The sequence below is a fragment of the Accipiter gentilis genome, chromosome 26 (genome assembly GCF_929443795.1).
Source record: "Accipiter gentilis chromosome 26, bAccGen1.1, whole genome shotgun sequence".
Lineage (NCBI taxonomy): Eukaryota > Metazoa > Chordata > Aves > Accipitriformes > Accipitridae > Astur > Astur gentilis.
This window is the reverse complement of record NC_064905.1, coordinates 14,176,391-14,189,294: the sequence shown is the minus strand read 5'-3', so window position 1 is coordinate 14,189,294 and position 12,904 is coordinate 14,176,391. Positions and strand designations below refer to the sequence as shown.

Sequence of the window (12,904 nt, the reverse complement as noted above, 5' to 3'; positions counted from 1 at the left end):
AAATGGTAAACTTAAAGCTGCAGTCATAAGGGCTCTAAGTCTGATGAGGATGCAGCTGGTTTCCCAGGAGGCAGAGGGAGGGAGTGAAACCAAAGCATGGATCAGTTTTATCTACTGGCCTGTAATTTTGTAATATAGAAAAACATCTCCAACAAGCAACTCTTGGCTGCCACTCTGCTTCCTACCTCATCTCGCACTTCCTGTAGTTGCCGTAGATGTCCTTCCCACAGTTCCCGTAGATGTCTCCAGCGGCATTAACCTTCTCAAAGCAGGCGTCTGGTGCCGGCCTTGCTCCTGCGTGGAAGAGACTCAGGTGGCTGATTCCTGTGGAGCCTGGCAGCCCATCTCACCCCACGCCAACCAGTCAGTTAGTTGCTCCTTTTCTGGGATGGTTTGAGCGTGGGAAATTTTTGCTGCCTCCTCCAAGCAAGCAAGGCAGGAGAAAAGGCTCCTCAGACTTCACTACTGATAACGGGTGTGGAAGGTACTACTGCCTTACGCAGGGTGAATAATAGTAGGATGCCACATAATATTGCCTGTTCAAAGGACAACGTATTTCGCTGCAAGTAGCACCCTTACCAGGCCCCCACAGCTGCAAGCACTGATCTTTATATGTGAGACACATGCCACTGTAGCAATACGCCTTTCCTCCGTCGCAGGAAGCCCCATCGATTTGGTAAGAGTTGGGGGGGCAAAACGGTGACTCGCCAGTGCAGTATTCTGGGAGGTCACAGAGTCCTGATCTTTCCCTGCAGAGAGTTCCCGGGGACATCAGCTAAAAAGATACAAAGGGAAAAAAATTGAATTATTGCTTGGCACCTTTGTGGTTTCATGTCTGCACAATGTCTCCCTGTAGATAAGAAAAAATCTTGCATGTGCCTCTTCATCCACCCTGTCTTAGTTTTTTTTGAGGTCAGCAGTGATCCAAATGACTCTGTAACTTCATTAGCTGGGTGAGCTGTGTAGAATCAAATTAACGACTAGATGCCTTCCCCAGGTAGCAATGAAATCATGCACAGAAAATAAGGCTGCTAGATCTCAAGGGGACATCAATCCAACTCCACCTACCCTAGGGTGCGGTCTGATTTACCTAAACCATTTCTGACAGATGTTTGTGTAATCTGTTCACAAAACCCTCCCTGTTTGGGAAGTTTGTTTCAGTGTTTGGCTGTCATTTCTGCTGGAGACCTTTTCCTAATGTAACTTATGTCTCCCTTGCTTATGAGTTTACCCAGTTCATTCTTGTCCTGTCCACCATGGACATGGAGAACGGAAGGGCATACACAGTTACATCTGGAAGGTTTTTCAAAGTGTCTTGTGAAAGGAGTGAGTCCACATGGATCCCTGGAAAATTGTTTTTCACATGCTCAGGATAGGTCAGTAAGAGTACGTAGTCAATGTGCAAACACAAAAATGAGCTTAAGAGAAATGTTTGCCTGTGTTCATTTTTGAGGTAATTGGTTGTCAAAGCTCGAGCTCTTTGGCTCCAAAATCAGAAACACATTTTAACCAGCCTCTATAAGGAGAGCTGAGATATAAAATTATAGTGGTCACACACACAATTCTCTTTGCTAGTGTTTCTTCAGCAAGCACCTGGGCTAAAGGAATTCAACTGCATCCCAGAAAAGAGCAAATACAGCATCCAGCCTAATCCCCGGAGGAAGTGTTTGCTCTAAGAGCTCTGCCTAGATTTCTTCTAGAGCCAAAGGAGAGAAATATTCATTCTGATTCATCCCACCCCTAAGTGTTTAAGAGAGGCAGTATGACTTCATTCCAGCAGCATTCACAGCTTATCTTAAGTTATCACGGGAGCCATTTAAATCAGCCAGCTAGAAGAAAGGACCCTGTTGTACCTAAAAATCAGACTACGTTGCTTGCAGGTGGGGACCTGAACTCCATGTTTGGCTGTGTTTCCTCCCCTTTCCCCTCCATTTTTCAGCCTCACACTTCCACCATCGTTATTCCCTCTCCTCTCTTAGGAAAACCCAGACATCCCACCTTGCACTGATGACAGCAGCTGCCATGGGCACAGTCGGCACCCGGCTTCAGGGAGCAGGTGCTGGCGTCGCAGCAGGGGTTGTTGCATTCCTGCAAGACAGCGAGATGCAGCAGAGTTTACAAGGCAGATGTTCAAGACAAGAACGTGCCAGAGCATCAAAATGTGAGGCTGACGCTAATCAGTTCTCGTACGTGATGAATTACATGCAAACAAAGTAACAGCAGTACGTTCCTGATACCCAGCACGTGCTGAATTACAATACTGCATAGTTGTATCCTCTGTTGGACTGACTGGATACTATAGGTTGTGCTCCTTACATCTGGTGAGTCTGGGCTGCTGGTTCCAGTTCCCTTTTGTCTTATTACTCAAAATATGGGTTTGGAGAAATGAGATGCAGCACTAAGAGAAGTCCCATTTTTATCAGGAATGGAGCCATAGATAAACTGAACTTATATATGAAACTGCAACATCTAAGGTTACTTTTTCTGATGCAGTTTTCATCACCTCTATTCAGCCATGGATTACACCACCCCCGAGTTCTGGGATGCATTGTACTACACACACTGAATTTAGACAGATGTGATACTTTACAGCCTTGATTTACATTGCGTATACACTTACATACAGGGAAGGCATGCATATCTCCTGCACAAACAAGAGCTGTTTACATATCACATAACTGTATTTGCAAAATAGATAATAAAATCATTGCGTCCCACTAGACCCCAAATGGTTGGATCTGAACAATTGTTACCTCCACCTCTCCACAGTCACACTCCTCCCCCTCTTCCAAGTAGCCATTTCCACATTTCTTCCCACCATACATTTTTTTGGTATCCGGCATATTGGAGAGACACATCCCTCCACCAGACTGCAGGTACTTCTCCAGCTCTTTTCTATTGCACTGGTTGAACACCTTGGGGAATGGGTGCCTGAATATGGACAATGTAGAAAAACATCAAGACAGATCCGGGCAATGGTTCAGAGAACCAAAAATGAGCACATGCAAATCCTGACAAGTGCCAAAGGACCCAGGTCTCTCTCTGCAATCTATGAAAATGTGCTAAAGCGGATCGTGATTTTGTGTGCATGTTCAAAATCAGATCCATCTGGATTACATTTGAAGATAAGGTGAGATTGCACTGCAAGACTATCTAGTAATATAATGGCCTTAAAAAATAAACTTTATGGAAATGAAATATGTTGAGTTAGATTCGACTTTGATAGCTGACAAGTATGGCTGTCCTTACTTGCTCAATACTGAAGCTGTGGCTTATTCCCAGCTGCTTGAACAAGCCTGCAAATCCAGCACTCAGACGGTGAATAACTCTTGTAAATCTAACTGCTAAAATAATATTTCCTTTTTCCTATCTACTGCCTCATTGCAAAGGACGTGAATATTTGCTGTTACATGAATTATTAATTTCTGTTGCTACAATGCCAGAATCTATGCACTCTATATATGACCGTACATGTGTGCATTCATGTTGTGTGTTCTACTTGCATGCCACTATGTTTTCACTTCTCACCTAAATGTTCTTCCTTATTCGGAGGAAATCATGCACATAAAAGAAGATATCTATGGAGAAAATTTTGTTAAAACCTGCTAAACCCCAATGAGTAAGGCTTGAGGAAAGAGGGAACATGGCTTCAAGTGAATGGGTTTGTCCAATGTTTTTACGTGACTGAAATATAGAAGCTGTTGTGGTTCCTCATCCAAAATGAGCTTTAGAATCCCTGTGGGTTTCCAGAGTCACTCTCACTTCCCCTTTCTCTTAAAGTCAACTATTTCTTCCCTTTTAAGCACAGGCTTTCTGTGGCTCACTGAAACCAAGTAGTATTCTTAAGACAACATGCAGTCGATCTGTTTTCACGTCTTCTGATTTAGAAATATAGCCCTATTACTGTGCCTTTTAATAAAAATCAGTTATTTCCTGAAGCAATCCTTTTTCTGCTCATTACCACATTATAACGCACATTAGCTTGTGCATGAGATGCTTTAGAAACACTATCAACTGTCTATCTATGCATCTCGTGTGCAACACAAATAAAACCCATGTAAACCTCTACATGCCAAGGTCACCCATGTTCTGGTCACCCCTCATTTCCCTGTACTTGCTGGTAATAGGCAGTCCAGGTTTTGCAGAAGGATATGTGTGTATGTGCATTGAACTTGCTTTGAAGTGATGGATCATTTGGTAGGACACAGTGGGAAGCACAAACTCAGAGATGAGGCATTAGAGGGGTCCTGAGACAGTCTCTCAGGACAGAAGATAGGAAAATTTTCCTTTTTACCAGACAGTTTAGAGCTCCACTTCTAAATGCTTCCAGGTCCTTACATTACCTAAGGCCAATCTCAGGCAGCAATAAGTTCATTTGGAATTTAGCAAATTGGTACTGATAGATGAGCCAGAGTTTGCCCAGCAGTATTTTCTCTATAAACACACTGGCTCCAACAGGCAGCAACAGACCCACCTTCAGTCTGCATTTCTAGCTCTTACTCCACCAAGGCTCTTGTAATGAAGCCCTTTGCATTTCCCCATGAGACCCCATAAGATGAACTCACCCAGTTGCAGAAGCCATGATACAGCCTCCATCTTCTGCCGGGGTAGTACAGCAGCCAGCTGAATCATGATTCATGCCAAAATTGTGTCCCATCTCATGGGCAATGGTAGCAGCAACACCAATGGCATTATCAGAGTGATCCTGAGCAAGGTGAAAGAGGCACGTCAGCATTTTACCTCTGCCGGTCCTGTGCACCTTTGAGTCAACGGGGTAAGTGGCACTTCTCGTTACTACATGTAGAAAATATCTACTGAAGGTATTCCTGCCTACGAGCAGGTGAGCTAGAGGCCTTCATGGGAAATATTTTCTTCCTGAGCTTTCGAAGGCATCTCTCCTATGTGTTCGCTGCTGGCAAGAAACATCATATTAGTTCTTAGCAATTACTTACCATGTTTACTCCTCCTGACTGGAAATCAGAGCACATGGCCATCACGGGAGCCAAGCCCACTGTGGTACCTTGGAAGGGCACACCCCTAAAATCAACCCAGAAAGACCATGAAATAGCACTGAGGCACCTGAGAAGGCAAGACAGAGAAATGCATCCTGCAGTCCACAGCTTTATACATATACACAGTGTCAGGTGAATGCATTTTCTTTTGGAGTATCTTCAATTACATGACATTACAGCAGAGCTACAAAGCCTTAAGACCTGTTTTTCTTGGACTAGTACTTTGTTTTATGGGCCAACCAGCCAATCCTATTTTTTTGTAATGGTCTGGTGCCAAAAAAGTGCTCCCGCTGAGCTTTGCAACAAGCACAGAAAAGACTATTTCTGGATCCTTAATTGGGTACTCTTTGTGAATACTTAATTTACCTTAAGCCTGATATTTGCCAGCTTGGGATTCAGGGACTTGACAGAGTACTAGATAACACCTTTGAGGTGCAGCCACGCTCGGCTCCTGCCTGGCGAGCTGGAATTCTGCACCATCCCTGCCGGCATGTCTGAAATGGAAGCCCTGGAAACTGTGCTTAGGACATGACCAGGTAAAGATGAAATACAGTGATGCTAAAGGGGGGAAAAAAAGAAAACCAAACAAACAAAACAAGAAATCCACCACTATTCACTGGTGGATGAACTACTATGGAAGAGGTAAGGAGGTCTAACAGTTGCTGCAAATTTTTCTTCCAATGATATCTGCATTGCTGGCCATAGCTACTGGCCCTAATGAGCTCAGTAGGATGAATCACAGACCATCAGCTAGCTCCCAGCACCATGTCCCCTGTGTCTCAGTGGGATGAGTTAGGAATGGATGCCTTCCATTAGCTCCCCTTTACAGGTCTTGCTTATGGTTCAGATTTTCTTGAAATTGTACATGTAGCTGTGACAGATCATGTGCAGCTGCTTGCGATATGCACACACAATAAAGTTGATGCACTTTGATGCGTGTGTGTTGAGACTGCTGACAAGCCTGGGACCTCCACTTTTCCTAACATGGTTGTGCTCTGAGCGCCAGAGCTTAATGCTGGCTGAGCAGCCTCTGCATAAATCTGCCACTCTGAATCTTAAAACAATATAATCTTACATACTCATTTCCCACCCACCCAACCCACTAGTCAGAAACAGGTTATTTCAGGAGAAATAAACTTACGTGATTAGTTGGGCATTATCGTGTTTTCTGTGCACCCGCTCCTTGCTGCTCCAGGCCAGAAAGGACTTCAGGGTGGAGTAGGGATTCTCAGTTACATCGCATTTATTCCAACTACTCCAGATCTCCAGCCCCACCAAGGCAATCCGGATATTCAGGGATCTGTAAAACTAAGATACAGGAAAGAAAAGAGATGACAAAATGAGCACCACTAATATATTTAACTGTGTTTTAAATCTTGAATATAAACCCTGCTAAATGCTACTACAGATACACACATCCAGAGAAGATGCTTCCTCTGGAAATGCATTGCAATTTAGTGTCACACGTCTGCAGAGAGAAATGTGCACCAACCCCAAACCTAAACACGATTGAGCTAGAGACACTGAACTTTCACTTTTAAATGAATGACAGATAATCTAGAGAAACCAAGACTGGAAACTGACATCATGTTTATCTTTAGATGTGTCAAAATTCCTGAAAAGAGGAAGGAAACAATCTGCTGCCCACATCAAGTACAAACAGGACAAGTCTTCAGGGGCAGCAGGGTAAAGGGAGTGGTGGAAGGAGTTGAAGGGGAGAAGGGGAGAATGAAGGAAGTAGATCCGAAAAGTAGAGAATTTTACTTCAGCAGCACTGGGTACCACTGCAAGGATGACCTCTGAAGGCTCCTCCCAGCTCTACTTGCCAAGATTCCTACAATTTGAAGTGAATACCTTAGTCTCTTTTCAAAAAGCATTATTCAGGCAACACAGTTAATACAGAGATGTATAAAAACACAGAGATGCTCATGCTGGTTCCAAGGTAAGGAATGGAGTTTGCCCCACCCCATCCCTGATGTCCAACAACAGAATTGTTTGGCAGGTGCTCTCCACTCCCCAAGTCACTGGGGAGGATTGCTGAAACATCATTCTCTCTCCCAAGAAGGCGGTCTTCCTCTGTCGCAATTAATTCTCATAATTCATGATTTGGGCTTTGCTTTCCTCATTTCATGCACACCTGATCTCACCTTATCTACGTAATTAGCAGCCTCCACTAATTTAAGCCTTGTTGCTTCAATGTTGAAGTGATGCTTCTGAAACTGAACAAAATGAACATGTCAGGCAGCACAAAGGCAACTAGAAAGATCTGAAATGTGTTAAAACAAGTCCCATTACTCTGGCAATAAGAAGGTAGCTACGAAGTGAAGCCTGAAAGCCTTCCTTCACTGTACATCTGACTATAAGCCCACCCATACATGTTTATTCAGAATTCATCCCTGGCATCCCACTGCAGGGATGTTACTCAAGTGGTGGTAGTAACACAGTGGTGCAACCCAAACTTACCAAAGACCCCAGAGCCAGGGACTGACAAAGAACTGACAAATGTGCCAGGTAAAACATATGGTAACGTGACTTCATGTCTGAGGTCAAGGCTGCCGTACCACTCATCACCTCACTCGTCCAACAAATGGGGATGCATCTCATTCAACAAATTTGCCTATTTAAACCACCTGGCAATTAATGGGTTAAATTTAGCAAAATGTTTGATTCAAGGAATTAAAGTTACAAAATATTTAGATTTTTGTTTAACAGAGGATAAAACCTGGGACTTTTCTTCTAGCAAGGGAGACAATAAAGTAAGGGCAGTTAGCGACAACACTGTGAGGGTGTCTACCCCAGCTTGTCTGATCAAATGGTGAACAACATATGGCAGCTCCTGGGTATAGTGTGTTTTCTCATAGTTGCCGTGGTATCCCGCTGCCCAATAGAGAAATCAAAATAGGTTCTGCTTCTAGTTTTGTTCAGAATAAATTATAGCCTGGAGCACTATGTGGTTTTCCCTATCGGAGTTTCAAGTTGTAAATTATGAATAGGACCAGTCTGACTCCCGTCTGTGCTGGAGATTAAATGATCAGCAAAACACCGCACGGTTTGCACTGTCAGTAAGTGCATCTGGTGTGCTGTCCAGGCTGGGGATGGGGGAGAGATTGCTGACTTCACTGGGTTTCTTCCAGCCCTATTCTATGATCTGGACCCTTAAAAATGTCTATTTATACATCTGCTACCAGCTCAGAGCAGAGGATGACCACAGTTATCTTCTCTAGAGATTAAGTGTACTGCAGAGTTAGAAGCACGTCGTTCCTGGAAACCCACAAGTCACCCCAGGCCGAAGGCAGTCTCGCCCATCGATAACTAGGGCCGACCACTGGTACCTTGGGAAGTCGGGACTGACCTCCAACTCTAGTCCGTCATCCAAATCACAACCTGCATCTCTCCCCGGCCGACAGTGGCTGACAGTGGTGGCAGAGAGGTCATGGCTGCTAGGACAAAAGTGACCAAGACACAGGTCTCCCTGTCTGCTGGCGGGGGTAGGACCGTTGGGATAGCAAGAGGAAGCCTGGTGAGCTCCAGCTGCCCTCCCCACTCCAGGAGATGCTGCAGGTGGGATGCTCGCTCTGGGCCCGGTGCTCAGCTGGTACACACATGATCCCATCTCTTACCTCTGCATAATCAGCCACGAGCAGAAGCTCCACGTACTTCGTAGCCTGCAGAGTCTCCCGTTTCACCTGCGGCAGCAACAACATAAGTTATTTCCCTGATATCCCCCCAAGAAACTCTTCATAAAACATATGTACAGGTCATTTTTCCCAGTTTGTTTTTTGCTGGCCATTTCACCCCACCCCATCACACACAGGGACCTCCAGATGTGATTGACTTATAGCAACCAACTTATAGCATCCGCTAGCTACAGCAAGTGCCCATGGGCCTGTCCTCAGCCCACCTGATTGTTCACATATCAGAGGCACAAATCTGTGCAGGAACAGGTACAGCCCAGATTCCTCATGCCACACAATAGTCCCCAACACTCATTTATTTCCCTGCTGGAGCCACTATTTGGCAACCAGCTTGCTACAAAGCCTTAAATATTCTCCTTCATTTCACTTTCTGAGCTATGCTCCCGGAGAACAGCAGGCTCCTCTGGCTTGGAACAGGTGGGAATTTTGGAGTGTGGTGCAGGGACCGGCTTTGAGCCCTGCTCACCCTCTGGCTAGGTGCTTTCATCCCAGCGGTGAAGTCCCTGAGCCAGTCTTCAGCTGCATTCCCAGTGCCCTGGTAGCCACAGGTTCCTCTCTGCAACCTCAGGTCGTCTAACTTGTAGATCAAGTGCTGGTTTGGGCTGTCGGGAACCGGCTCTAAGATATAGCTGGAATTGCTGCTCAAGACGATAAGTCCTCTGTTGAAACAGGAAGCAATAAGAGGGAAAGTTAATTACTACCACAGCAACTGGAGACAAATCCTTCTTCTGCTGCTGAGTTCCTGTCTGACCCTGGCAAGGCACTTATCCTTACCAGGCCATTCAGTTCATTAATAGAATGGATGGAAATATTTTGAGTTCAGAGAGGGGAATCCCTGAGCTTGCATACATTAAAATCTATTCAATGGGCCTCAGACATTCAATTAAGGGGCTATTGGAGCATGCGCTGCAACAGTGCTAACCTGAGAAGTACTGACTTTCTTAACATACAGCTTTTTCTTCAGGGGCAGCGGAAGCTTTTCAACCGATTGAAGAAATTTGTCTTTAACAGAACTGACCTAAAAAATGTGAAGACATTGTTTGTCAACAGAAAAAACACAGTTCTCTCTGGGACTTGCACATAGCCATACGGTTCTGGGTTTCTCAATGAGCATGTTACAGCCAGGAGAGCTGGAAATCTGTGTTTGATGCCCACTAGAAGATGTGGGGCTCGACAGGCAGCACGCTTCCCTGTGAAGGCTCAGAGCGAAAACAGCCGCGTGTGCTCAGCTCCCATGCCTTCCCAATAATTAGAAAACAATGTCGAGGAGTGACCAGCACACACTGACAGCTCAGGGGTGCGGGAAGCCTACTGCGTGTGCACACCGAGACATCTCCGTCTCCTCTGCAGCTGGAAGGCAGAGCGTAGGAAAATGCAGGCTGACAGAAGCAAGGCACACTTGTGACTACTTTTGCTTTTGGATTATTTATTGCAAGCCACAGGTGGCTGCAACTGTCCTGTTTATCTCTCTGGGCTCTTTGGCCTGTGCTACATTCACTTAAGATGTCTCGGGTTTGCTTTGGCACGGGCTGTTTCCTGGCTGGAGCCGGTCCCATCAGCACAGCTTCCAATCAGCCCTCGAGAGCAGATGACCACTAATATCAATAAAGCCCATGTGGTGATTTGGAAACAAACTCTGAGCCGGTGTAAATAAATGCAGCTCCTTGGTCGCAATGAGCTGTTTCATTTACTCCTGCTGAGGATACAGACCACCTTTTCCTGCCAAAGACTCCATTACTACCAAAGCGAAGGTTTTAAATGCGTAACACACGCAACCCCGGCACCACCCAGGGAGAAAGCGGAGAGGGGGCTGACAACCCAGGAGGAAGTTCAGACTTGAAGACTTTGCCCCAAAACGCACACAAAAGCTTGCCAGTTGTGAAAGACTGGGAGAAGGAGCTGGTTTCTCCATTAGTGTAGAGTATTGGGCTGGGACATGGCGAGTCCCGATGCAGCCCTGAGCCACTAACAAGAGTGTCTTTTGCTCCAGTGGACTCTTGAGTTAAACTCACTCATGGCACGAGTCCACATTGCCAAGCACAAAGGGGGAAGGGGTCTAAGAGCTGGCTAGGAGGCCATGGTTACTAATGACACCCAAATTTCTGCACCTCCCCCAACACACTCCCTTTTATGCCCAGGACCCTTGGCTGAGTGGCATTTGAGAACAGGTCTCTCTGCCTAGAAAGAAATACGGCAACCAGGGTACTAGGGAGCAGAACTTGTGCAGCAGCACGCTGAGAGCTGAACAGAAGCATTCCTGCAGCTCCGGCATCACCGGGCACTTACCGCAGCCCTCGGCACGTGCTGAGCGTGACACTGGAGTGCTCCCAGCCCCGCACCACCCCATGGTAAAAGCAGTGGTCCTGGAAGGCAGAGGGAACAAGGGTTGGCAATGCAGTTTCAGGATCGACACGTGCTATATTTAGGCATCACTGACTCCCATACAAGTACCGCCGATACAGCAGTAATTGTTCTCTTTCCGCTGCATTTGGCAGTTGACTATCATAACTAAATCTCTGTGAGTCTGCATCAAAATTTGGCCTTTCAGCTGCCATGTGCAGCCTGGGCAAGTGCATCAAACGGCTCCTTGTTGCCAGTAAAAATTAAGAGCTTTGAATCCCCAAGGAAGCAACTCAGATGGCTGCAACATTAACGCTGATCCAACGCTTTCTGCCTGTAACAGGAGCTGCCTATCGATGGCAGCGGGCCCTGGGTCAGGCCCCAAAGGACGTGCCTTCAGCGCCAGAGAGGGTGATGCCATGGACAGCGGGGAAGTCCCCGTCCGGGGGCTCCTGGCAAGACAAAGGCAGCCTCTGGCAGGGACAAGGAGGCTTTGGGGCAGAAACGCCAACATATTCATCACATCCCTTGCCCTCGCCCCGGGGCAGCGTTAGTAAAGATGATCTCATGGGGTTTTTATCTCTTATTTTTGCGTTGCAACCAATGCACATCTTTGTGCCACTGCAGTGGAGAGTCAGCCAAGGCCTGCGTGAGATCAGTAATTTATGGGATTTTTACTGAACAGGAGCCAGCTTACACGGGCTGGTTTTCCCAAAGGCTGGGAACATCCCCAGCGTGGAGTACCCGGTGGCAAAACTAAAAGCAAGAAGATGAGCAGCGGGAGGAATAAACAATTCCCCAGCACCCAGAGAGCGGAGCAATGTTGGCGGCTGACCTCGGCTCTCATACAGGGCTCGGGCAGAACGGTAAGATGTTTTTTACCATTTTGCAGGGATGGAGACACTTTGTCACTGGAACCCCCCAGGTCAGAGAGCTGGACTGTCCTCCCCTTCAGCTTAAAGCTGTGAGGACCTGTGGCCTCAAAGAAAGGGCCTGGAGAAAGAAGCTCACTCGCTTCTCTGGGCCTCCTGCCTGGTCTCCCCCGCACACTGCGGGAGGGAAAGCGCTCCCTGCACTCACCGTGTGGGTCAGAGAGATCGTCTGGGTTTGTCCAGTCTGGCTGTAATGAGTCTCAGTGTAGCCTGGTGCAAAGAGGTTTCTGCAGACATGGCGGAGGGGGTGAAAGAAAAGAGAAAAGAAAAAAAAACAAACAAAAAAAGTAAGACCTTTCTTTAGACATGGATATCTGCTTCTGAGGTGTGCTAGAAAATCAGCTAGATTCAGCTCTTTCTGAAGTCAGTGTAAATATTCCTGTTGCTGTGAAGCACCGCTGTGGACTTGGGGAGGTTGCCATTTGCTACCTGTAGTGCGAAACCAACTGCAACACACAGAGAGGGCAGGCTGGAGACAGGTATTTGCAGGACACCAGCTGTGCTGTATCTCCGCATTCTGCTCTGGATCACTTTTTCCGTCTGCGAGGCACTTGTTAACATGCTGTCCCCAGGGAGGCAGCGGCTAATGGCTTCCCGGTGGCACAGGAGCCACGGGAGCCGCTGCGGGACCAGCGCCGCAGGCTGTGCTTCCCTGTGCAGAGCGCGCTGCGATGGCAGAGGGTCGGAAGGTGGAAGCCTGGCTGACCTCGCCACATCCATCTATCTGCTGTCCTGGCAGGAGCTGGGCACTCCTCATGGAGCACATCCAGTTCAGAAAGGGTGCAGCAAGCCGTCTTCCTAAGTGCTCTTTCAAATTAAAACAATAAGGGACAGCCTATCCTGATGTGAGTTAAATTAGGCACCAAGATCCAGTTCTAACAGCTGCAAGTGAACAACTCAGTTTTTATGTGAGGACTTAAAAAAA

At 46.7% G+C, this 12,904-nt stretch overlaps 1 protein-coding gene across 3 annotated transcripts in view; it reads right to left on the bottom strand.

Moving 5' to 3' along the window:
• ADAM19 (ADAM metallopeptidase domain 19) overlaps window positions 1-12,904 on the bottom strand; it is a 36,151-nt gene that overhangs the window by 10,581 nt on the left and 12,666 nt on the right. For all 3 annotated transcript variants that reach the window (XM_049829500.1, XM_049829501.1, XM_049829502.1), the window contains 12 exons: window positions 12,128-12,206; window positions 10,994-11,070; window positions 9,174-9,366; window positions 8,633-8,698; window positions 7,160-7,231; window positions 6,154-6,320; window positions 4,953-5,037; window positions 4,566-4,705; window positions 2,754-2,931; window positions 1,999-2,088; window positions 580-775; window positions 186-294 (listed from right to left, as the gene is read on the bottom strand). In XM_049829500.1, the coding sequence (XP_049685457.1) occupies window positions 186-294; window positions 580-775; window positions 1,999-2,088; window positions 2,754-2,931; window positions 4,566-4,705; window positions 4,953-5,037; window positions 6,154-6,320; window positions 7,160-7,231; window positions 8,633-8,698; window positions 9,174-9,366; window positions 10,994-11,070; window positions 12,128-12,206 (1,452 nt within the window). The remainder of the gene's footprint in view (window positions 1-185; window positions 295-579; window positions 776-1,998; window positions 2,089-2,753; window positions 2,932-4,565; window positions 4,706-4,952; window positions 5,038-6,153; window positions 6,321-7,159; window positions 7,232-8,632; window positions 8,699-9,173; window positions 9,367-10,993; window positions 11,071-12,127; window positions 12,207-12,904) is intronic.